The sequence below is a fragment of the Ambystoma mexicanum genome, chromosome 5p (genome assembly GCF_040938575.1).
Source record: "Ambystoma mexicanum isolate Mex_15411 chromosome 5p, UKY_AmexF1_1, whole genome shotgun sequence".
Taxonomy (NCBI): domain Eukaryota; kingdom Metazoa; phylum Chordata; class Amphibia; order Caudata; family Ambystomatidae; genus Ambystoma; species Ambystoma mexicanum.
Genome location: NC_090930.1, coordinates 713,804,762 through 713,831,761, shown reverse-complemented (window position 1 = coordinate 713,831,761; position 27,000 = coordinate 713,804,762). Strand labels below are relative to the sequence as shown.

Below are 27,000 nucleotides of genomic sequence, written 5' to 3'. Positions count from 1 at the left end.
CGTTGATAGAACTAAGCTCTGGGACAAAATGAAAATTAGGAAGTGCCTGCCTAACTTGCTTAATATTTTAATGGAACTTCACAAAGAAACAAGCATTCATGTAAGGCTCAACAACAAGGGCACATACAGCAAATGGATAGTACCAGTCGTGGATTAAGGCAAGGGTATGTCCTTGCCCCATTTCTTTTTATTTTTTATTTATACTACATTGGTTTGGTTTTTAACAATCTTAATTGGGGGGCCTGGCGGTAGGGCTTTAACACCGGCGCTATTAGCGCCGGCGTTACCGCCCAACACGTGATGAGGTCCTGTATCTGTTTTTTTAAAAAAACGTTATTTATAGCACTTGACATTACAATCAAAGATCGAGCATGAAACTGAACATGGTAGTCACAGCATCAATACAAACATTTGGTGTAAAGCAACGACAATCATGTAGAATAGACAGGCATCGGATCTGATCACATGAAAAGCATACAAGCAAACAGCAATTAATGCATAATTCAGGTGGAGTTGTTGGCCGGAGAAGAAGACACAGGCGACTCACCCACATCATTGGCAGAAATAGAGGAGACATAGGAGCGGAACGGGGACCAGACATTTCTGGGTTTGGACATTGGAGGTTGCAGGGTCACCCAGGCCTACTCTGTATCTGAGGCCCAAGTCACGGCGGCAAGCCACTGTGAGTTTGTGGGGACAAGGGGCCTGAGCCAGCACAGTAGGCTACACCGAGTTGCGAGAAGCATGCATAGTCCCGCCAACCTCCTGGAGTCCTGACCGAGACCAGGAAAGTCATGAAAAAGACATCCCAGTGGGCACTGGCTGATATCGTGCTCTAGGATATCAGACATTGTGGAGCAAATCTCCCTCCAGAATTGGGTAAAGGATGGGCAAGACCAGAGCATATGGATGTAAGTTGCATCCTCAGAGCCGTACCTGGGACACCTGGAGGAATGATCTGGTGATATGCTGAGTAACCTAATTGGAGTGTAGTGGAATCTGTGTAAGATTTTAAATTGAATAAGCTTGAAACGTGAGTTAAATGACACATTGTGGGTACCAGCACACATACGTTTCCAGTATTGATCATTGATGTCGATCTCCAGGTCCACTGCCCAAGAGCGTTTGAGTTTGTCAAATGGAAGAGTAGACTTGGATTGTAGAAGAGCATATAACCTGGAGATCTTCCTCCTAGAGATGTTAGAATGTATGGGTTCGGCTAGAATATGATAATCGGGGGGTATAGCAGGAAAACTTGGGTAGCTCTGTTTATGGAACCGACAGAGGCCTGAGTATTGAAGCCAAATAGGAGACCTTAGCCGCAAGACTTCAGATAAGTCAGCCCACTCCAAGAAGTTTCCTTGATCGAAAACGTCACAGATGGATTTGAATCCTGACTCTGCCCAGAGGTGCACTACGATTGTACATGTTTTTAACCAAAGAAGTTGTTGTGGCCGGAAAGACTTGCAGACATTTCAATGTTAGCATGGAAAATCTAAACCATCTATTAAATGAGTCTACCCTTTTAGCATCGCTGACACATGACGTAATCGCCAAACCTTCCAGCCATCACCCCTTTTGTTTTACTATAGTCACCCCGAGTGGGACGGGTATGCCCAGAAGTGGGTCCAGTGCCTGCTGAGCCAAGAGACCCACGCTACTCCTCACTTAAGATTAATTCTAAACCTTCCAGCATCACCTCTTTTGTTTTGCTATTCGCTAAACACATTACTTGTGAAATTAGTGTGAATTTGAACTATTTTTGGCACTGTATTTTAAACTCACACAAAAATTCACTTTGTATTGCAGCTTTGAACTTTTTAAACATTATTTTTATTGTTGGGATGGAAATGAGCCTATCCCACCCCCCCCCCTAAGCACTTCCAAATACGGCAAACTCCATATGAAGTGATCTAATATACAAGGAGGGAGCATTTTGCATATTAGGCCGCATATAAAAGGCACCACAGCGCTTAGACGTAGACGCTTGGCACTAGGAAATTTTGGAGCCCTGGACTCCATTTTGCATTAGGCCGCAGAGGGAGAAGCTGCAGGCTCATCCTATTCGCAGTCACAGTTCAGAAGGCCCAATTTCTGTAAGACATGATGGCTCCACACAAGCCTTGTTCCCACGGAAGTCCACTTCCCCCTCGTCCTCTCAGTGTCGCGAATATCTAGTATATCTTGCTGGAATATACCCTGGCCGTGAGACAATACCAGGCCCTGCACTGCGTCCGTTCATCTCCACCGAACTGCCATTGGGCCTTTAACCGCCACCCAGCCGGAGCCAGCCCCACACCACTGACTCGACTACTACACATTTTCATTCTCCGATCAGAGCACGACCCACAGTTCTCATTAAGTATCCATGAGAGAGCTAAGCACATACAACTATATTTATCCTCCACAGCAACACATGCCCCTTGTAAGCCGAGATACCAGGAGACATAAATTTAAGATCGAACCCCTGGGAGAAGACCTTGTGTGCAGGAACTACAGTATCAATGAAGCCTTGAATGCATGGGTCGGCATAACTGTATTTGATCCACCCTGGCACCATTTCCTGTGCCACCCAGGTGCCTAACACAATGAGTTAATATTCTGTCGCAGCATGTTAGATTAGATAGAAACATTGTTCTGGATGTGTGACCCGACCTTCACTGCAAGGAAGAGCCCAGCTGACCCACGTGGGGTCCGATGGACAGAGAAGAACTAACCAATTGTAGCCTGGCATCCCCTATGAAGCCGGCCCATGTATAGGGTCCAACCAATCAGTGGCACCAATGTTGTACCATATACTGTGATGATTTCTAACCTTTTAAGCTGATGTCTGTATCCGAACGGGTCAGAGCGCTCTTGAGCGAGTCCTTTGCTGATATTTGTATTCTGGTTAATTAAACCTTGTTATTCTTGCAATACTATACCCTGGCACATTTCCCTAGCGGGTTGTCTTAATTGGGGACTTGCTTTCATTTGGTGACCACAACGCGATTCCATAGCTCCCGTACTAGCTCCCGTACTTGGGGAAGTATCCAGGTGGCCTCTACGGAAGGGCTATGCTCACCTACAGTGACCAGTCCCCTAAAACGCGTAGGCAGTGGAAGTGGCCCTTACGGGTGCCGTCTTTGCAGAATTCCCACCTGCTCGTTAAAGCGGAGTGTGGCCCCAGGGAGAGGCCCAGGCCTGTTGTGGATTTCCTGTGAACAGAGGCTATCGGAAAAACGTGAACACGTGAGTATAGCTTGCAAGGGATAACAATGTTTGGGTTGAAGTATGGAGCAGTATGAAAGAGGTGAACACACGGTGAATGGAATTGGAAGTATAGATTGGTTTGTTAATTGTTGTGGTTTTTATGGCCATATACGGAGGACAAAAGAGAAAGGAAAGGGAGCTCCCCCCCAATTCAGGGGAGAAGGTGGCAGCCACTGTGCACTGCCCCGACCAGTGTGGAAAAAGTAATATAAGGAAAAAATTAGCAGCCCTGTATAATTAGAGGGCTCGGGAAAAGTAGTGGTTGTTGTATTAGCTTGTTATTTTAGTTTGTTTTTTTCAGTGTATTTTTTCTTATGTACGGAGGAGGCCCAGGAGGGGCGTGTATGGTGTGAATGGAGGAGTGAGTAAGGAAAACCTGTAAGGAGTGAATGAAGATGCTCTAGGGGCAAAGCAGTTAATGTTGATATTGATGTTTTTTGGTGTAAAGAGGCTTCGACAGTGGTGACTAACAGTACAGAGACAATTCTAAGGTGCATATTTTAAGGGGTATTGAATGACTTGTGGTTGCGGGCTATCGGGGAGAAAACTGCATGGACATATTGTTGACACTCACTTTTGATGGACCGCAGCCATGGGGACTGACACAACCCTATACCATATATGTAAGGCCTGGAGGGCGCTATAGAGCCCGCAGTCAAGATGGCCGTGTCTCTCTGAACTCTGTGCCGGACCTGCCAAGAGGGGAAGTTGATGCAGTACCCATCGGGGACTGAGCTGCATCCTGCACCGGGGAAACCCTGCTGAAAAGGTCTCCATCCGGTGGCTCAAGTCTGGTGGCCCGTGAAGCCCTAGTAGTGCCGCATTGAGACAGAGGTGCTGTGTGGTGGAAGCGGAGAACGGGCGGCCTGGGACACATCGTGATATGTGCAGCATGATGGCCCTCCGTGCGCTGCTGGAAGTTTGAGGGGACTGACTGAGGAGGAGTTTGGCCGTGGATGCTGGGTAGATGGCGGAGGACCTATCCCTCCTGGAGTGCACTAGCGCGGCCGTGTCTGCGCCCCCTGCAGTGGTGAGAGGTCCGTCTTGTCGGAACATGGAGAGAAGAACCAGTGCGGGTGATCGGTGGCAGCCCCGCCCGCAGTGTAGAGCCAGCATCAGGAGGTCGGGAGAGCTGCGAGTGGCTGGCGAGCCTCTCCCTGGAGCAGCCGCTGCATGCTCCTGCCCATCTTGGGAGCGGAAGTATTTTAGACTACAAAGGAGTTCGCATCAATCTCACTTGCTGGATTTTGTTCTTTGGAGGTCGGACAGACCTGGTCACAGTTGTCACCATACCAGAGGTAGCACAGTACTTGGAGGCGAATGCAAACCTGACCTGGGAACAGAAGCTTGTATTCCAGACTCGCATGCTGGAGAAAAACTGTAGTGCAGTAGTTCCTGGTAAGCTGACACAGAGGAAAGCAGCTATTGGATCACCAAAGCACTTGATTGCCCATTAGGAAGCCTGAAAACCACAGAGTGGCAGGAGGCTGCCTACTGCTGGTTTGGTAAGCCCCGATTGTGATCTTCCGTGTGGATCCAGGACGCCCCAAACACGCTGAGATTAAGGTGCAGTCGTTGCCATTGACAACAACCAAGGAGAGGTGGAGCCCTTGGCTGACCATCTCAATAGCAGGACACGTATTCCAGGAACGTGTGCCTTGGACCCGCCTGCCCCCCTCGGGAATTTGCCAGCGAAGGGGTGCTACAGTCGTTTTGGGACTCATCCCAGGTGCGTGTAGGGGGGTGGCAAACCCACCTCAACTCGAAATCATCAGAAAGGAAGGCCTGGGTCTGGCCAGGGGTTGATGGCCGAGAGCTAGGCTTGAGGAGCGGGCGACTCTGGGTGTTTCACTCGCGACATCGCACTTACACTGTTGGAGCACCGCAGCGCGTCCTACAGAGAACTTTATGGCTATGGGAAACAAGCAGGAGTCCCACTTAACATTCACCCAGAAGGAAGGGCTGAACAAATAACGTGAGAAGATTATGGCGTCTCGGGACACCCCTGATAAGTCGCCCCTTTTGGGCCAGGCGAAAACACGTGCAGGGTCAAATGGGAATGTCCCGTCGTCGGAGCTCGGCCGGATGCTGGCAGAGATGAGGTCAGGCTTTGCATCCATCAACACAAAGCTGATCGGGATGGCGTATAAGGTTGACAGGATGCAGGAACGCATAGAGAAGGAGAGTGGGAGAATCTCAGAGGTTGAGCATCGGGTGGGAACGTTGGAAGACATCAGCAGTGAAGTGACACAGGCATTCCGGGAGCTGCGGAGGGAAGTGAAAACAAACAAGCATAAAAATGAGGATCTGGAGGCGAGATCACAGAGAAACAACATCTGGGTGGTGGGGGTCCAGGAATCGATCCCGCAGCCGAACATGGAGGTCTTCATGGAAAACGTATTCAAGGAGGTGCTGCAGGGGGCCCCACTGTCTACTCAATTCCTGGTCGAGAGAGCACATCAGGTGTCACAGGCTGCTCCTAGACCTGGTCGGAATCCTCACTCGATAATTGCGCAGTTGTTGAATTATCGAGACCGGGACACTATACTCTGCAGGGCAAGAGAACTTGGGGACCTTACCTACGAGAATGCTAACCCGGACTTCACCCCGGCCGTCCAGAAAGCCTGCCTCTTCTTCCTGCCGGCAAAAAGAGCTACGGGATCGTGGGATGCAAAATTCCATGCTATACCCATCCAAGCTGCGTGTCCAGCATGGAGGCCAAGCTCACATTTTTATGGACCATGGTGGGGTGCAAGACTTTCTCGAATCCCTGCCGAAGTAACTTGCTGGGCCTCTCAAGAAAGGGGCTGGTGATAGAGTGGAGCTAAGGTGGTGCTCCCACACCACTCAGGAGCTGGGTTGGATCAGTCCCTGGTTAAATATGTGTCATTAGCGTGTTTTCCCTAATGGGTATCCAATATGTTTGCTTGAAAATGTAACTAATCAGTCCCGCTGCATACTAAAGTGATGTTCAGAGGTCCTGGGGCAGTGGTGGTCACTTGGGGGGGGGCAGAGTCCAGCTGCCCTGGGCTGTGGCCCATGATAATTTGGTTGTTGAGAGTAGACGGGTGGAGGACACAAGTCACTGCAAATTGGGGATGGACAGTGTGGGTGGGGGTGGGTTGGACAGGGAATGTTGGGACCGGGGCGCAGGGGACAGTTTTTTGGGAAGTTGGGTTACGTTAGTTCAAAAAAGATTCACGTCACATGAGATTGGTCAGCAGCCGGCGAAGTACGACTCAGGCGAGTGAGTGGGCAGGGCAAAGTCCTTTAAAAAGTCTCCAGCCCAACAATGGCAAATGGAGTGATCAGTTGGAATGTGCGGGGACTCAACAACCCACGCAAGGCCCGCAAGGTGGTCCAGTACTGTGAAAGGCATGGCGCCAAGGTAGTCTTGCTGCAGGATCCGGTGAGCAGGGGGAATGAGGGAGTTGCTAGGAGCTGGGGCAAATGTAAACAATACACCTCATACTCAGCAGGGGTGATGACACTGGTGCACAAATCTGCGGGCTTCCGCACAACCGACACTGTTGTTGATCCGCAAGGGAGATATGTCATCATCTCGGGGTGTTGGATCAACACAATGGTTGCATTTGTCAATACATATGGTTCCAATGTGGACGACCCTGGGATCTTTGAGGCCTTAGTGAGTAGGTGCCACAAATTCCTCCACACTAGTTTTGTGTGGGCTGGGCATCTCAATGTCGCACTTGACCCGAGGAGAGGTAGATCGGATGGGAGGGAGCAACATCCGTCCAGGGCAGCGGGGCGGTCTTGAGTGGCATGTGTGAGCTTGAGTTGGGTGATGTGTGGAGGCTGCTCTGGCCAGAAGTGAGGGAATATTCGTTTTACTCGACGGTGCTTGGTACCTCATCGCGGTTGGACTACATGTTGGTTAGCCCCCACTCGTGCACCGAACAGTCAACTGTCTTCTTCTTCATAGAGCGCGTTATGACCATTCGCCTGTCCTTTGGTCACTGTGTCCGGAACAGGAAGTATTATCTCAACTCTTTTGGAGGTTTAAGCCTGCGGCACTGCAAGACATTGGGCCTCATTACAACTTTTCCGGTCCGGAATGTGGTGATTCCGCGGCGAGGGGATAAAGTCTCCGCATCCACAAGGTTGCGGAAAGACCGGCCGATTACGTGCTGTCGGTCGCGCGCACAACACGGACGTGGAAACGGTGTAACCGTCACCACGAAAACACCCACGGAAATGGACATAGCGACGTCGTCGCCACGAACACGGAAATACCATGATCGCCAAAACCGGAAACAGAAAGGTGGCCATCATATAAAGCACAATCCATTGCCATCCAGAGTCAGCACAAGCAGATTCCACACAGTGAGAAGCCAAAAAGGACCACCAGCATGTCTGCCAGGATTCCAGCCCAGAGGCAACGCAAACAGCGCTTTAGTGAGGCGAAGCTAACTGTTTTGGTCGAACATATAGTGCAGCATGATGAGATGCTGTTAAGTGCTGATCAACGGTGTGCTACGCAGCAGCGCAGGAAGGAAGTGTGGGCGGAAGCAGCATGCAAGTGCACCGCTGTGGGCGTGACTGCGAGGAGCGTGAAGGACTGCCACAAGAGGTGGGACGTCCTCAGGCTGAGGGTGCGGAACCTGATCTCTACACACCGCCTACACAGCAGTGGGACAGGTGGAGGGCACCTTCCCCACTGAGGCTGCAAACATGGGAGGAGCACTGCAGCAACGTCCTCCACCTTGAGGGCATCCATGGGATCGGGGATGCTGAGGCAGGAGTGAGCCCACCTGCAGATGCTGGTAAGTGCGCAAATATGAATGCCATATGAGTACATGTTGAGGCCAGGAGGGGCCCAAAGGACCCATTAACAACCCCCCCAGCCAGTGCATGAGTGGCCCAAAGGACCCATTAACAACCCCCCAGCCAGTGCATGAGTGACCCAAAGGACCCATTAACAACCCCCCCAGTCAGTGCATGAGTGGCCCAAAGGACACAATCATGATCCAGATGAAGATCGACATCACTACAATACATGTCCGTCGACAAGCATGTGCATGTAAATGCTACTGTTAACTGATCAACCTGTCTGATGCATGTGATGCACCCATCGGGCACCACCACACAACTAATTGCATGCCCTCTGTATCCCCACAGCCATATCAAGTGACAGTGATGCCGCACAACAGCCCAGGCAATCAGCTCCTGCACGTGTGCAAGCCAGCGCCCCTGCCCAGGAGGACGCTGCCAGCAGTTCTGCATCTCTGCCCCCAGTAGCATCTGCTACACATGTGCCGGCCACCATCACCAACATCTCCGCCATCTACACGCTGCCTGATGCAACACAGGTGCCACGGGCACCCATCATGCCTATACAACCCACCACAGAAAGTATCTGCACTGCAGAGGAGGCAACATGTAGCAACAACAGTGCCGCAGGGGGAGGTGCCCACCCTGGATGACTTGGCATCATTCCATGAGCTGGAGTTCAGCCCCACATAACTCCACAGTCCGATGAGGTCACTACCCCCTCAATGGCTGAGCTCAATTCCCGCATGCAGCGGATGGAGGAGCAGCAGGCTACCCTCACCCAGATGGTGGAAAGGCAGCTTGAGGAATCCAGGCTGCAGAGGGAGTGCTACAGCACATCTGTACGTCGCCTCTCAAGGTCCATTGGACGCTTCGCCAGCACAATAGTGACCCTGACACGCCATGTGCAGGAGGGCAAGGACAACACTTAGAGGATTGTTGAGTCCATGTTGATCGGCCAACAGGCATATCTAGCCCATTTGCCACCAATCCCAGCTTCAGTGCCATCCACTACTACCACCCCATCCAGCTCCACCTCTGCCAGTCCACGGAGGCGCTCGAGTCGGCTAACAGGGCCCTCGGGCAAGGATGCACAAGCACCGAAGCGCACACGGAAATGATGGCATGTGTGTCAGGCACTGCAGGACACATGGGGACTAGAAGGGCGTGAGGGGGTGGGTACGTTTGGGTGGTGGGGGAGGTCCATTAGGGGGTTTGTGTATTGGGGCCTGGTTGGGCATGGGTACGTTTGGGTGGTGTGGGAGATCCATTAGGGGGTTTGTGTATTGGGGCCTGTTGGGGGTGGGTACGTTTGGGTGGTGGGGGAGGTCCATTAGGGGGTTTGTGTATTGGGGCCTGGTTGAGGGTGGGTATATTTGGGTGGTGGGGGTGGTCCATTAGGGGGTTTGTGTATTGGGGCCTGGTTGTGGGTGGGTACGTTTGGGTGGTGGGTGGGCACGGGTGTACAGCTTCCCTAACCATTGCACCTCCATCCCTGTTGTAATGTCATGAATATATCATCATTTGAAAAAACACATTCATGAGTGGACATCCATCATTTCATTTTCAGTACAACAATTTATTTACTGGCATCGCCATATCCATGCAATGCTGTGAATGTGCACTCTTTCAAAAGTAAATGCGAATCAATGCATCCCGTGCTCGTTGTCCATCTAGTGGACATCCAGGAGGAGGTTGAGGCATCCCATCCGCATCCCCGTCTCCATCTCCATCCCCATCTTCATCATCTGCATCTGGGGGCATCGGAATGTTCCTGCGCAGGCACAGATTGTGCAGCATGGCACAAACGAGCGTAATTTTACCCGTCTTCACTGGGCTGTACAGCAGTGATCCGCCAGATCTGCTCAAACAATGGAACCGGGCCTTCAGTAGTCCAAATGTCCTCTCAATCATGCCACGTGTGCGGACGTGTGCCCTGTTGTACGTCTCTTCATGCCTGTTCCTTGGCCTCCGTACAGGCGTCATCAGCCAAAGCGCGAGTGCATATCCAGCATCACCTGCATGGGATGTAGATGTGGGGGACATGTCAGTGTTTGTTGTATCATGTCTTCATCAGATGCAGTGCATCTTGTGTCATTGTTCATTCATGAAAATGTGGCATGCAGTGGTTGGACCGGTGGGTGATTTCCATTCTTTGGTCATTGTAGTGGACATTGGCAACTGGACATTGACCAACGCATTGGTGTGCATGTGTACTTTGCCCTGCGGGTGACATTGGCTGGTAAGTATGGCATTGTGCAGTGATGTGCACACATGGCAGAGTCAATCAGTCGACTGTGATGATGTAGTCGATGCAGGATGTCTCATGTGCGGGCATCGTGTGCATTGGGAGGGCAGTGCTGCATATTGTGGGTGGAGGTATGCAGTGGCTCCAGGTGTATGTGCCAGCGACAGTATAGGTTGTGTGTGTCATGTGGCAGGGTGTGTGCAGGCACACTGTGGCAACCTGTCATGTGTTGCTTTGTGATGTTTGGGTTGTGCTGTCTATTCAGTTAATGGGTGGGGGGGTGATGCATGTGCAGTCGCAGCAGCCCACTCACATTGCTCATTGCCCTGGACACACACACCCCTTCCACAGGGCCGGTGCATTGGCAGCTGTACTCACCCAATAGCCATGTGCTTTGTCCAGCATAGCGTTCCATGTACCGTGGCAATGTGGAATTTCTGGATCCGCAGGTCATAATTTGGTGGTCACGGAAACGCTGCCGGTATGGTTTTACCAGCAGCGTTAAGTCCAGACCGGTGTACTTGTAATGAGGCCCATTGTGTTTAAGAGCGAAGTGCATGACTTGGTCAAGGCTTACTTTCGTGAAAATCTGGGTTCTGTATTCGATATGAGCTCTGTATGTGAGGCGTTCAAGGTGGTGCTTCGGGGTGATTGCCTCCCTCTGGAATTGGGCGTGTTAAAATGGATTCGTAGGCAGCTGAATGAAACTGAGCTGGAAGCCAAGAGATACGAAAGAGAGGTGAATGAGGAAGGTGGTACTGGATTTATGGCTGAACTGAGGGTAACACTGGACCGCTTTAACGACCTTGCGGAGCATGAGGTTAAATACCTGGTGTGCCCAGCAATGGCCCATAGGTATGGCGAGGAGGGTAGGCCGGGCAAACTTCTGCCAGCAATGGTTAGGCTCCTAACATGGGAACATGGAATAGTGGCGGTGAGGACATCGAAGGGGGAGGTGGTGGTGAGGCCGGGGGCAATAGTGGATGCATTCCGACATTATTACGAGAACCTATTTGCAATACAGGGGATGCTACCTATGGTAGAGCTAGAGGAATTTATCAGGTAGGCAACCCTGCCAGTGCCGAGTGAGGCGGCGGTGGAAGCACTGGCTGTGCCCATCACACTTGACGAGATCCTTCTAGCAATGCTGCCCTGCCCTCTTCCAAAGCGCCGGGCACGGACGGGATAACGGCCGAGTTCTACAATGAGTGGGGTCCCTAGGTGGATCAGCATATGCTATCGGTGTGGGAGGAGGGTATGAAGGAGGGGTGGCTCCCGCCAACAATGCGTGCAGCGGTAATTATGCCAATATTGAAACCAGATGAGGACCCTCTTGAATGCTCCTCGTACCGCTGAATATCATTGCTGAATCTTGACACAAAAATGTTTGCTAAGGTGCTGGCGGAATGCCTGCTCCCGCATGTTTCACACATTTTACACATGGACCAGTCCGGTTTCATAGCAAGGAGGTCGACATCGTCAAACCTTTACAGGCTGTTGGCAATTCTGGCCCAGATCGACCCCAAAGTGCAAGCAGCAGCGCTCTGTTTGATATGGAAAAGGCATTTGACTCTGTGGAATGGAGTTACCTATTCGAGGTATTGTGTCAGTTGGGGGCCCCAAAGAACTATCTCTCGGCGGTGCGGCTTCTGTATGCTGGGTCAAATGCCCAAATTGGGATTGGTGGCACGAGGTCTCGAACCTTTGAACTGGGAAGGGGGACCAGGCAGGGTTGCCCGCTCTCACCCTTTCTTTTCGCTGCGGCGATAGAGGTAATGGCGGTCTGGTTGCGTAAATTCCATGGGACTAGGGGCCTGGCATTGGGGGGTGCTAGGGAGTTGATATTGCTGTACGCGGTTGAGGCAATTCTGTATTTTAAAGACCCTGTGAACAATTTGGGCCGCTGTCGCAGAAAGTTGTACGGTTCGGCGAGGCCTCGGGTCTCAGGATAAACAGGGCTAAATCCACTTTATTTCCATTGAATGATGCCACGATTAGACCTCCAAACACTGAAGGATACAGGTGGGAGCAGACGACAGTTACATAGTTGGGGGTGCGGGTGAGTAGAAATGTCCAAACGCCATTAGCAGACAACCATGGAAAATATCTGCATACTTAGAAGGCGAGGGTGGAGAGGTGGTGCAGGCCTCCCCTTTCACTGCTGGGTAGGGTTGCGGTCGCCAAGATGGTGGTGATCCCCAAACTTTTATATATCTTTCAGAACATCCCAGTTTTGCCGGGGGTCGGCTAATTCGCAGACGTACGTGCCGAGCTGGTTAAGCTTGCTTGGCACCTGCAGAGCCCTCGCATTAGCTGGGACATACTAATCCTCCCCTGGGACAAGGTGGGTGTCGGGGCGCCGGATGAGGAGTTATACTTTCTAGCATCTCAATTATATTTTGCATCTTTGTGGATGCTGGGGACCCAGCGTCTCCTCATGTGCGCACAGAACAAAGTTCAGAGTGCCTGACCTCTCTGTAAGGGGTTTTGATCTCCAGTAGGATGTCGGACAAATGTAAATTTGATCCCATGGCATGCACGTTACATGCATGGAAAAGAGTCCTGAAGAGGCTGAGGGTAGACCTCCCCTTTGACCCAGGCATTTCACTCTGGAATATAGGGAGTCTAGTTCCAACATGTGACGAATCTATTATTCAGCGATGGCGGGGGATTAGCCGTATGGAAGACCTGTACCCGAACGGGTCATTTGTTACTCAAGAGTTATTTGCTGAAAAGATGGGAGAGGGCTTTCAGCGTAGGTTACAGTACTTTAGAACGAGAGCCGCTTTCAGGGAATGGTCCCCTTTGTTCCCGGAGATACCACTGACTACACCGCTGTTGAAGTTTACTAAATGCTCACCTGGGAGTAGGGGAGTGGTCTCTACACTCTACAAGTTAGTTCAGCAAGATTCCCCTTAGGTAGCCCTAAAGTGTAAACAGAAATGGGAGGAGGATGTTTGGACCCCCTTTACAGACAAACAGTGGCCGGTGCTATGTGGCAGTACACACAGTGGGGCATTCAATACCCGGTTACAGCTGATTCAGCTTAAGACACTACATCGAGTGCATCTGTCCCCGGCCCGCATGCACCAGTTTGGCTTGCTGCCCGTGATGCAACTCTGACTCCGCAGATTTTCTGCACATGATATGGGCCTGTATTAAATTGCGATCATTTTGGGAGGGTGTGGTGGAAATCATTTCTGAAATGTTGGGACAGACTATCCCTTGTGATCTGCTGTGCTGCATGTTTGGATGGCTCCATGGACTACCAAAACAGTATCGGCAACTGCTTTCGACTTGTACGATTGTAGCAAGGCACTGCATATTTCTGAAGTGGACAAGTTCATCCCCTCCAGGGTCGAGTACATGGCTAAAAGACCTGACCAGGCTTAGCAATACGGACTAAGAGTATGGTAATCTCTGTGAGCAACAGAATAGGCCCAAGAATATCTGGAGCCCCTTCACAGTCTAGTTGCAATCTCGGAAAGCTGAATCGGACAAATAGGTAGGCAGTGCCAAGGGGTGGATAGTAGCCCAGTGCTGATCCTAGTATGTATTTGGACCTGCTTATTCAGACAGTGTTTTTGTCATCTGTGGCTCCTTTGCCTCTCTGTTTGGGTATGTGTGTTCCCACTTTGCACAAGCGTTCAATCGATTGCTCTTACTGAATATTGCTCTGTTTGTATGCTGCATATGCGTTTTATCTGATGTTGTATCTCAACTTTGTATGGTATGGTCAAATGTTTTTGAGACATGAATCGACCAATAAAGAGAGTTAAAAAAATAAAAAATATATATGTAAGGCCCTGCCCCTGTACTGCAGCAAAATCAGCAAGTACCATAACCAATGGGTGACGGAGACTAAGGGAGAAGGAATTCCCCACTCCTGGCCAAATTTGACAGATGTGCTTTAGACCACATGTCCACATATTTGACGGCAAGGTGTAAGGGGAGACCATTTCAGAATAGGAGGGAGATATTGGACCTCTGGAGAATGTTCGGGGAAACAGAGGCACCCGAGCAGAGTAATGCAACATCTGACAGTAGTAAGAAAACGAGCACGGAAGAAGTTGTGACGAATGGGGAAAACTAAGAAGGGGATTTATCTGCTCGCTTCGCTGCCAGCACAGGGGTATACTAACCAGACGTATGTGTCGGGGGTAACAATGGCTGCAGGCACAAGGACAGCTCCATCCCCACCATATATTGCACTCGTACCCCGAGGTATTCACACACACAGGGGTAAAAGTGAGGTATCTGGAAGTGCCATGAGCTGATACACACACATAATTGGCTTAATTAAGAGCAGCATGTGAAACAACACAGGCAGCAGAAGTACCAATGTTGCCCCCCAGGGACACCCCCACAGCCACTCAGGGATGAACGGAAGTCGGGTGACTTCCTATTCCGGATTGATAGTGCCCCCATACTGGCCGTTCATGTAGAGCGAGAAGGAGAACCAGACAGCCAGGGGTACGAGAATGTGGGGTCCCGATGAGGAGATGTGGAGTGATTTCGATGATACGGAAGAGGACACAGAGGGAGCGGCTGAGCAAGTGCCCGCAACTACACCTAGGGTAGAAAGCCTACGGGACGGAAGGTTAAGGGAAAGGTTTGGTAGGATAGCATTGGCAAAGAATAAGGGAAGTGTTATCAAAAGTGGGAAAAGGAAGACAAAGTTACAACTGCCCAGAATACATAAAGGTACACGTCGGCCCCACAATGTCCCCAGGGTGCAAATGGATAATAAGACTCTCCTCAAAGCCCTCCCACCACTCACAGCGGGCGCGGAAACATTGAGCTATGCCTTGGAGAAGCACACTGGAGGGGTGCCCCTTGCCATAGAGGATATTAAGAGCTTACTAGTGGCGGCCGTGGGAGATCAGGCAGAGACAATGTGGGCCAAAGAGGTGTACCCGTGGAGTGACACTGAGCAACGATGCCCATGATGGGGCATCTTTCAACAGGATTAGAGTACGGGTAAGGGATGCACTGCGACGCACCTTCCCGGATATCCCTGATTTACAATCGATAATGCAATGCACCACGATGCACGAGGAAGATGCTGCGCAGTACATTCTTAGGGTTCAAGAGATGTGGAGAGCGGAAACAGGCAGCACCTGGGATCAATCGACGTCCTTGTTTTATTTTATCGTAAAAAGGGGATTGCCCAAGGAGGTGCAGAAGGCCCTCAATAAGATAGCAGGGGTGGAGGCGAAGGGATGGCCTGAGATTCAAAGTATTATAATGCACCATTGTAAAGGTATGAAAGAGTGTGAAAAGGTAACTATTCAGAGGCGGCAGGCGAAGGAAGCGCAAGGCATAAAATAAGCAATATTACATCGCAATGTGCGATATAATACTGCTGTTTTGCTGTGTATTTAAACAATCATGTTGCACCATCTCCGATATGATTTTTACAGCTTATTTAAGATTGTGCCTTTAAACTCTGCCTCTCAGTCTGTGCACAGCATGCACTGTAGGCAAGGCAGAAGCACCCAGGTTAGGCCAGCCCGGTTGCGGCGTCATCACGTGAGAGGTGGACCTCAGCCCCACTCTCACACTCGGCTCTGGCTTCTACCGAGGTAAGGTGGAGTTCTTAGGAGAGGTTTAGGTGGGGGAGCCCTTCTGCAGCAAATGTGTTTGTTGGGGCGCTGGGTGTTAGCAAGTGGCCATCCTGGGAAGAAAAATTTCTCCCGCCCGTTCGGGTGAGAGAAATATTAATTCCAGTCATACTTGCTATTACCCAGTAACACAGCATGCTTGTAGAAGCCTTTCAAATATTCTTTCATTCTCGATTCTCGTGACAAGCACAGATTTCATCACGAGAATTAAAGAATATTTAAAGCCTTCTGCGAGCAGGCTGCATTATTACTGCGGGTACTGGGTGTTAGCAAGTGGCTGACAATAATAATTATCCTGCCCGATTGGGCGGGAGAAATATTTTTGCCAGCCACTCTCCAACACTCAGACCCGCAGTAATAACACAGCCTGCTGCTTGCAGAAGGCCTTTCAAAAGGTCTTCTGCGAGCACTATCCTCAATTGCACTAGAATCAAAAATACCATTTACACTTTAATTATATAATTCCAGCATATCACAAATATGTTATACTCCCAATGTAGTACCTATAATAACTACACACATATTACTATACTGTATGTGGCCAGTGGCCAGATTCTTGGGGTACGGACTACGGTCATGCCCCCAAGAATCTAGCCACTGGCCACAACCACCAAAATAGAATTAAACCATATAACAAGTATGTACAGTACAACATCAAATAACAAGACACTGCCAGACCCCAAACCCCCCCACCCCTGCACCCCGTGTTAGGCAGAATTATATTCAGTACCCTTTGGGAACACCACACACAATTAAGACTACAAGTGACAGTACAAATTTATCTTTGGTACTAGCCTATACTACACAGTTAAAGTGGTAGCAATAGCTGAGCAGCCAGACTTATCTCAAGAGTAAGTGAGCAGTATCAGATAGTTACACAAAGGACAGCAATTACTATAATTCAGGCAAACACTGACTCAAGGTTTTCAAGTAAAAGAATATACATTTATTTCACTCTTCAGTTGTATAACATTACACTGTTATAAGCAGTTTAAAAATCACACTCTTAATACACCACACCACTCCCAATAAGTTCCAAACAAGTTAAGCTCACAAAATGAAGTGAGAGCAAAATGGCACACCAGCAATTTAAAAGGGAGGGAAAAACAAAGTTAATAGAAATTGAACCACACCAACAGGTAAGTACTCGACGCAATTGAGAGGGAGGAATTACAGTGATAGAATCAGGTAGAAAAGGCTTAGGGCCAAAGTCAATTGGTCAACAGTCTTTTGCTCAAGATCACACAGTTCAGGGTAGTTTGCGGTAAAGTTCGTGCCACGGATTCCGGACGAGGTTGGTTGGCAGAAAAGTTAGTTCAAAGAGAAGAGAAGGACAAGCCCTCAGTTTGGAGAAAGATTTCAAACACTTTCACCGCGGCTGAACGAAACGAACAACCGGATTTGCACAGTACCTTAAAACCGAGAGGAAGCTGTAGGTGAGGCGGACGTTCCTGGTAGTTCCTGCAGGCTCACGGTTCCTGAAGCGACTGTCAGGCTGACAAGAAGTAGGAAGACTGGAGGGTCCTGCACTACCGAGGAAAGAAACCAACAGCAGAGCAAAGCAACAAATAAAAGGTGCGCTCCTTACAACCTAAGCAGGGCCCGACTTTCCTAGCTATCCGGCCCACTGTATCTCTGTACATCGAATTCGACCAGAGGAGGGGCCCTGGCTTGAAGTTTGGGCAAACTGGTTGGACCCACCAGCTCAAGGGAAGAAGTTTCCTAGAGGATCTTCTCTGTCGGATTCTGAAGATTCGGACCTGCAACAGGGCTTCACCGGGCGGTTCAGTCGCTGTAGGTGTCCTCTTCAATCAGCTCCTCGTTGGTTCTTTCGTTCCAGTGGCGACTCTTCCTTTTCAGTCCCAGAGACCTGCTTTTTATGCAGTTTTCCCCCATTCACACAGCCTGGTTGTCAATCACACAGCAGGGTGGCTGTCCTGGCAAGGACAGTCACCCAGCCAATCAAACGGGAGTCCGACTTGCGTTACCAAGGGAACCAATGGCAGGGGTCCTAAGACCCCTCCCTCACATCCTGCCTACCCAGACTTTCCGGTGCCTTAAGGAGGGCTTCTGTGCAGAAGCCTGCGAAAAGATGGCGAACAAAGGGACCAAACCTGGTTTTGGCACGCAGATTAAAACACGAGAAAGACTTTAACAAAAAGAAATGGTGACTAAACCCAGCCATAGTCGAAATAAAATATATTTGGTCAAGCGTGTTTATGTTGGAGGCTGATATAATAGCCTAAAACAATACCATGGTTATAGAAGATAACCGCAGTATGAAAAATAGGGTAGTTACCACTGCCACCAGCCAAGTCTTGGCGAAAAGGGAGCGAAACAGTGCTCCATGAGAAACAGACAAAAAGGGATAAGAATTAACCCTTTCCAATACTCCATGTAAGATGGGGTGTACTGGGTCTGTGGCTTAAAGAGACTACATAAAGTTAATGGCAACTTTACATGTTTCTGGGAGACAGCAGTCAGTCCCAGAAAAATGGAGTCAGTGGGAAGTCTAAAAGATAACCCTGTGTCATTGCACTGAAGGTGCTGTGTAACACACATAGAAATGATGCTCATGGAGTAGGTGAGGCTCCAGAGCCCAAGATCACACAAATGGTAAAAACACACACAGCAAAACACATGTAAGAGTGGGAAAAAGGCTCACACTCTTACCAGGTGAAAAAAATAAACCATGAAATCCAGCAAAGCTGCTGAGGGACTCATTAGGTAAGGGAAATCAGACATTTATGAGAATTTTCCCTAACACCCCACAATTCCAATAACCCCTTAGAAGCTCAATGTTACCCTAGCCCTGGTTCTCTCTAGGCTTGACTATTGCAATAGTCTTCACCTGAATCTACCCTCTTCCACTCTACAACCCATCCACCTAATCCAGAATAGGGCAGTGAGACTTATCCTTGGCCTCAAGCCCAGGGACCACATCCTGCCCTAAAAACTCTTCATTGGCACCCGGTTGCTGCACGGATTAAATTAAAATCCCTCTGCATCATCCACAAGGCTGTCTGGGGACTGGGACCTCGCTATCTGCAACTTTCTCTTACCAAATACTCTCCCTCTAGACATCTACATTCCTCTGGCACCAACTCTCTGTGTGTAAAGCATTTTGCTAAACAGAGTGCCGGAGGCCGATCTACTTCTTTAGCTGGCTCCCTCTTGTAGAACAGCCTCCTCCTTCCTCTTCGTCTTGAGCAGGACCTCCTCAAATTCCAGAAGCTCCTCAAAACTTTCCTCTTCACCTTCTCCTTCCCTTCTTCCCTCCTATGCTAATCTCACAGTCACTGTAATTGGTGACCAGGGGCCTTATTTGTCACCCAATCACCTCAGCGTCTGCCTACTCACAGCACTTGCCTCAGCACCCACCTGCCTTCATCCTGTAGGCTTGCACTTACATTACCAACTCCACCCCTCATAGCACTTACTACAATAGGCGCTTCCATCTGCTGCTCACCCATGAGCGTGGACACTCCAGCACCTACTCGCACTCCCCTCTTCTCCCTGCATTTGCACGTTCAGAAGGCAGAAGGCAAAGTAGGTTCCTCTTTATCCTCCACTGTATATATTTTTTCAATCCCATGTTCCCTCTGCAGCCCAGTGGGCGCTGTGAAACAGAATTGACTTATTTTATAAGCACCTAACAAATGTACAATAAATAAATAAATGGCGGTGAGTAGCTACCATACTTTGGTGTAACCCGGATAGAGCATCTCTGCCCTTTTAATATTGTTTATGGAGAATTGGATTGTTCCTCGTTTTCATCTTTATCTTTGCATTTCTTACAGGTATTACTCACAAAATAAAACCTGATATAGTTTACAAAATTATAGAAGTGTGAATTGTTCTAGAGCAGCGGTATTCAAACTGTGCGGCGCGTGGGGGGCTGCGAGAGGCCAGCATGAAATCTAAAAAAAAAATGTTGAACTTTTTTTTTATTTTTTAGATTAGAAGAAATGGCAGGGGTGGCTCACATGGTCGGGAATAAGCATGAAACAGTCTCAGACACCAATTAAAAAGTGGCCCGCAGTTGTAAATGGATATTAATTCCATGCTTTCCCCCTTGGCACACCAATGCCTTGCATACACACATAATCATGTTGATTGTGTTAGGCCCAGTGGGGCCCAGGGGACAGGGATGGTATTTTTTACTGGACATCTATCATAGATTTCCAGTAAAAAATGCCATGCCTGCCCCCTGGGTCTCCAGCACCAATTGCAAACTCTTTGGCTATTTACCCATTTCTTTTTTTAAAGCATGCTCTACAATGCAACATTTTAACCCATTAATTTAAAAAAAAAAAAATCACTGGGGAAATCCCTCAGATCCCCCCATGATTGATTCAGGCTCCCTCACTGCGCTCGGTCGATTAGGCATTTTTGAGGGAAATAGTTATGTCCCTCCACTCACCAACCGCCACTGACCCTCGGACTGTGTTGGGAACGGGATGGGGGGAGCCCAGGGACTGTGGTGGGAGCAGGATGGGCGGGAATCATGGGATAGTGGTGGGAGCAGGGTGGGGAAAGCCCATGGTGTGTGATGGGACCAAAAAAGTTTGGAGACCACTATTCTAGAGCAAGTTGCTGATTACCTCAGTATGTTGCTGCGAGATCATTTCCCGCACACCCAGTCCCGGCTCTTTCCTCGAAGCTCTATGCAAATGCAATCCAAGCTCCCGATGCCCATCTGTGCGCATAGGAAGCACAGACTCATGAACAACCTTTTCCTGGAAACCCAGTTCAACTTCCTGTCGCCCATCTGCCTGCGCATTGAGTACAAAGTCTCGCTGTCCCTTTTCCTGAAGACCTGGTGCAGCTGTCAGTGAGCATTTTCTTTGCCGGTTCCGCCTAGGCTTCCAGTGTGGCAGATTAGTGTCTGAGCGCCTATCTTCCTGCAGACAGGTTGTAAACTGCAGACACATGTCAGGCTCTTGCTTCACCTTTCCCTGCAAACATACTGTAGGCACCTGCTCCCCTTCTTCTTGGAGACGCAGCACAGGTTCCTGCTTCACTTCTGTCAGTAAACACTGCCCGGGCTCCTGCTTCACTTTACCCTGCAGACAAATCACAGGCTCCTGCTGCAAAGATTCCTGCAAAGTCAGTGCTGGGTCTTTAGACGTTTGAGTGGATGAGAGAGAGCTGCAGCAACTTGCCATCCCTGCAGCTCCCAGCGCACATGCACTCTGCTGACCCCACAGATACCCAGCCACTGAACTCCCACCAATGACGGGTCACATCCCCAATACTGAATGGTAGGTACTACTTCCCATTAGAAAAGAGGCCCTAGCAACGCGGCATCGTCACGTGATTTTACAGTACGTTATATGAACCTTGTGTGCCCGACAGTTTAAAAACACAGGCATTCTTCCAAAATCGGGAAGGTCCTGATGATCAGTCTTCCCAATGAAATTGGCACTAAATAATGTAATTAACTTGGGCCCCTGGATTCGGCTGTTTTGCAGAAGGTTCTCTATAGGGTGTGTGTGGGACTAAGTACGGGGGACTGTGTAAGTGACAGGCAAGCCAGAGGATGTTGCTACTGTTGACAGGTCCTCACCTGAACCCAAACAGTAGTTTTTCTGTTTGCTCTCAGAGCAGCATATTAATAAAAAGCTAACTATACCAGTTTAAAAACACAAATAGCCTCTGAGATGCAAAACGCACAATATGTAATGTTTATGTTAAACAAATGATGATGTGCCGATCTACTCCAAAACAGAAAAGGCATGTGTTATGATTGAACACTAGTGCAGAAAAATAATAAGGGAAGCCTGATTAACGTCTATGGCCCTCCAGGCTATTCTATAATGAGATAAAGAGAAATGGGCCAACTAGACCAAAGATGACAGCTAGCTATTATTTAAATCATAATAGACTGTGGCGAGCTGGATGCTGCGTGTCAATAGATAGTTCTCTGAGGCCGTGGGAAGCAAGTCCCTCATCAGAGCCGTCGGGCTTGCTATTCAAGCAATGTTGTCCTATGCGAACGAGACACGCGTGTCTGCTCAGTCTGATCGCGGTGACCGCATCCGGCTGGCCACAGTCTACACTCAGCAAGCGGCCGCTACTAACGTTTCTATTGCATTAGTGCTCGAATTGGCAGCCCTGTTCTGACACCACACTGGGCCTTAAGAAAATTAAAATAACAGACATTGAACACGACGTGAAGCGCCACTACCGGGAGCATTCACAACGGGATCCACTCCAATTCACCGGCTCGCCCAGGGCTCCCTTGCCACACACCTCTATTTTCTCTTTCCACAAAGAGGCAACGCGGAATTGGCGATTGCTCTCCTGTCCTGAAGAAGGTTGAATAACAAATTACTACATGAGGGGACTGTTCACCCTCGCCAAGAGAACACAACCGAAACATGTTGACAACAGTTTTCTAACCCCCTGAATATAGACAGAGGGCCACATTGTAAAATAATCGAGTGTGTAATCTACATTTGTTTGATCTGCTATTGTGATATGAACAATATATCACTTTTTTGTTTCTATCTTTTGTAACTATGATGAATACATGAGAAGTTGTGAATGAGTTATATATGGAGGGATGTGTTTTGTTTGGCATATGGAGTTAAATTTTACTTGAATATAATTATTGTATGTCTTTTTGTATAACCTGGTGTGTAGCTGTCATCTTTGGTCTAGTTGGCCCATTTCTCTGTATCTCATTATTGAACAATAGTGCTCCGGATAGGATTTTGAGGTAGGAGTATTTTACTCCCTATTTTTAAACTTTAAGAGTAAATGTGATTTTAAGAGAGTAAAAGTGACTTTTCACCTTTGCGAGAGCCGACGTGCAAAAACTGTATGTAAATCATTACTATGTGGCAGCTTTCAGCATTGTGTCAGAATACACCGTTCGTTATTTCTCTAAGGTCTTGCCATTTGATCTCCTGTATATATTTAAATGTTGAAAACACAAAAACCTAGACAATTACATAGTAAAGAAAGCATGAATTGTATTGTGTGTTTTGAGGTTTAATAGTAGAATTGTCTTCTGGGGCCAGATTACAGAAACTTTGCACCAGTGCAAGTGCAAAGTTTGCCCTATTTTTAAAAACACTGGGACAGAATAAAAAACCATTGCACCTCGTAGTTTGGCATTCTAAAAGCACTAGGGCAAAATTCCTCTAGTGCAAAAAAGATGCATTTTCACTACATTTTCACTACATGTTTGCACAAGGGTAAAGTTTGCCCTAGTGCTAACACAGAATGGTATTAACACTAGGGCAAGCTTTGCCCTAATGGAAAAAGGCATAAAGATTTTTTATCACTAGAGCAATTTTAGCCCTGTTTTTTTTTATACGCCAAAGTGCAATTGTCGAGATGCAATAGTTTTGAATGTGTCCCAGTATTTTGAAAAATAGGGCAAACTTTGCCTTAGTGCTAATACCGTGCAAACTTTGCATGTGCACCGGTGCAAAGTTTCTGTAATTTGGCCTCTGATGTTTAATGAAAGGCTTAATTTCCTGGAGCTATTACTACCTAATGGTAGGCCAATGTTATGATACAACAGTGCAGAGAGGCAAGGACTCCATGCTAAATTCTATATCTAATATCATGGTTCAAAGGTTATTTATATTGTGCTTTTGGCAAAGCGCTGTACATCGAACATATTTATCACAATTATCAGCACACCGAAGTTGGTACTCCTTTATCGACCTTCAAAGGATGAAAGGCTGAGTTGGCCTTGCCGAGATTGGACCTGCAATCTACAGATCACAGCAAAGAGTGCTCAACCTGCTGAGCTATATGATTGGCTAACATCCTTCATAGGTCGGTTAACTGAGTATCGACTGAGGTATAATAATCACAGTACCTAGAAGTTGGACGAACAACGTATGACGCGCTACATAAAGTAAAACACCTATCTGGATTATCACAGGGACTGGTTTTGCCGAGTTTCTATTTCAATTACAAATGTAACTCATTTTGAACAGCACTTGCAGGATAGTCAGGTTTTGGATGTTTTAAATGTCTTGAGGATTTGAGAGGCTAGAACACCTGTGATTGGTTAATGACAATCACGCATCCTTGAACAAAGCCTCTGCTGCCACTGCCCATTTATAGTAATGTACCCCATTAATTGCAAGGTTGAATGGATGTAAACTAGACTGTGCATAGTCATCATTTCACACACTGTTTTTATAGTTAGAGTGTACATTAAATTATAAGTGTAAACATGATCTGCCTCCGCATGATTATGCACACAGCACAGTAACTCTGAAAAATACAATTGTGAAATACTGGGTTGCTTTTACTGGAGAAAAAAAAGCATAATTTGTTACAAAATATTAATTCTCAATTGCAACTTAGTTTTCCATCTTATTAATTTTACAATCCTAAAATGCTAGGAAAATAAATATGCACAGTGATTCTGTTTGCTCCATCGGCATCAACAAAGCAGAAGCTGAATAGAAAGACACCATTCCTTTTATCACAGTGTGCAGTTTCTTTTTTTGAAAGGCTTCAGAGAAATATATTCTGTTTCAGAGGTGTTTAACCATGGCTTGCACTTACATCCATGTAGATAAAAATCAAAAGAAGCGTTCTGGTTTCTATCAAGTAACCTGACCTTTGCACTGCCTTCTGCTCTGAACTTGTGTGTAAATGTATACAGGAAAATAATAAAGCTGCCGTATTTACAAGATTTTCATGTGTAAAAAGCCCTGGTATGCACCTTATCTGGAGGCCTGGTCTTGAAACAGTGTTCCAAAGCTTAGGAAATAAAGGGCTGACTCACACTGTAGATCGGGCACGGGGTCTTCGCGATGTTACCCCAGTCAGGAGTGTCTCTCCTCCAGGGGCACAAGAGGGCGCACAAGCACTCATGATAAGCTGCAACCCATACCCTGCCCGTTGTACTGCTTCTAGGTGTCGGGTGGCAGGGCTGCATGGTTTGGTCGGACACAAGTTGTTGGCTGAACTCAGGGGGGCAGCAGGTACCTCCCCCAAGCCCACGTTGGCCTGGTCCTTCTATGGCACAGCATGCAGGGCGACACTAGTGGCAGGTAGTCCAGGAACCTTTGTGGCTCATTGTCGAGGCCACCTGTGGGGCAGGCAGGGTGACTGTAGTGGCTTGCATGGTGTTGCGGCCACTTACAGGGCGAGCAGGTTGACTGATATGGTGTTGGGGGTCGCTTGCTGCCTAGGTCTCTCCACTGCAGCAGGAGGCACCCTCGGTTTACCTGGTGGTGCAGAGCGCACATTGTCCAGTGTATGAGGGATTTCAACGTTGTCTAGTCCTGCGTGTGCAGCGTTCCTGGCACAGTGATGCTCATGCTATTTGCAGTGCACAGGGTGCAGGGGACTCACATTCTCCTGGCTTAGCATCCTCAGGATCATCAGGGTGGGATGGTCACCTTGGAACCAGTGTGTCCCTTGTTGGTGCTGCTTCGGTGCACAGAGTCCTTCCTCTTTTACAACTCTGCCACCGGAGCATTTTAGATTGAATGGCCCAGGACCGTGTGGCAAGCTTTGCCAACAGCATGTGTGATCCACCGCGGCAGCCATTTGCCCAGGTCTTCCAGGGGCTATATTAAGGCGGCAACATGCACATTTGCACTGCATGGTGGGGGTGCTGGGTGTTAGGAAAGATTTCATATTTGAATGTAATTTTCCCTCCATGTGTCAACCCCCAAACTTTTTGCTGCTGTTTAAAAACCTGTAACTAAACTTTGCCAGAGAAGCACATCCCTCAGCTGCACTCCTCTGGGTTTTCCCTCACTTTTTATGGGGAAACTGACATGCCCTTAAGACAGTCAGTACTGAGAGACTTTGTTTCCCTTAGTCCTTTCCTCATGTTGCAACTTTTGTGCAACATGTAACAAGTGTACAATGTAACTTACCTTACAGTACGCTTGGGTCTCTAGTCTTTCCAAAGGCCCTCGTTGGACCTTTTATGAACTGTGCAGATCTGTAAGGGATAGGACTGGTGGCAGCTATCGTTTACATGTATTTTTAACCCTTTCTTGCCATGTTAAACCGCGTCAACCGCGATTGGCACAAATAGGTGGCCTGGCTCCAAAATGGCCATGCCACGAGGTTCTTTGTCCTGTCCTTTGGCCATCTTGCCCCTTCACCTTCCCTAGGTCGACCCGGGTCAGTCCTTATTTGGTCATGCACTTTCCCGCGAAACCCAATGCTTTTGCAGGCTTCTGCATGCCTTGTGTGTGTGCCTCCAGGATGTGGGCTGGGATGTCGGTTCCCAATACACATCCTGGGTGCCAGAGAGTCTGGAGTGTCTTGAATGCCTGGGACCACCGTGGTCGATTGGTCCACGTATGGAGTGAGTGTTTGTGAGCAGTTCTCCGATTGGGTCCTCTCCGTTTTGGCGCGAAGGGAACTTTGGATAAGAGGAGGCTGAAAACACCACTACCATGTCGATCTCCTGAGTTCACACCGAACAAGGGATAAGGAGCCGAGTATCCTGCAACAGAAGTCGAGTCAAGGAATCACTAAGGACCCACTGGAAGGTGTGGCACCCTGAGCCCGCTGTCGTCCCGTGAGACCCCTCTGCATCTGGTCGTCCTAGAAGGTCTGCAAAGGCACTTCGACCCATTGGAATAGTGGGACCAACTATTCTCGGCACATTCACCAAACCCTGCAAGTAAGCCTCTTCGGAAGTGTCCCTGGGCCAACCAGTGGGCTGACCAGCTTGCGCTGGATGTTTGATCTGTCACCGCCGCCGTTTCGAGGAGGCCCTTAAAACTTGGCATACTGCTAATTCTATGTCCACGGCACCCTCACACCAAATTTCATACACTTGGCATTCCCAGGTCTGAAGTGAGACGAGTGTATCCGGATCGGAGTAAACGCGGTTGCCGTGTTGCCATGCTGTGGCAACGACCTGTGCAAGTTCGCTGCATTTGTGACCCCCTTGTCCCTGAAGCCTGCTGCAGTGGAACTGGGCCAATTCTTCCACCCTGAGCCGAGAAATCGCCACTGTCCCATTTGGGAATCCTCGCTGCATCTCGGGAACTACACGGTGTCGAGACGTTCTGATTGTCGGATTCGAACCTACAAGCGAAGTGGACTGTACTGGGGAAGTTTGGGTCTGCCTGC

At 48.7% G+C, this 27,000-nt stretch overlaps 1 protein-coding gene across 4 annotated transcripts in view; it reads right to left on the bottom strand.

The window, feature by feature from the left end:
• The window catches only part of LOC138481146 (uncharacterized), a 410,877-nt gene extending 389,688 nt beyond the window's left edge, over positions 1–21,189 (bottom strand). For all 4 annotated transcript variants that reach the window (XM_069613077.1, XM_069613078.1, XM_069613080.1 and 1 more), the window contains exon 1: positions 20,520–21,189. In XM_069613077.1, coding sequence (XP_069469178.1) covers positions 20,520–21,083 — 564 coding nt within the window. In that variant the 5' untranslated portion in view covers positions 21,084–21,189. The remainder of the gene's footprint in view (positions 1–20,519) is intronic.
• Between the last annotated feature and the right edge of the window lie 5,811 nt (positions 21,190–27,000).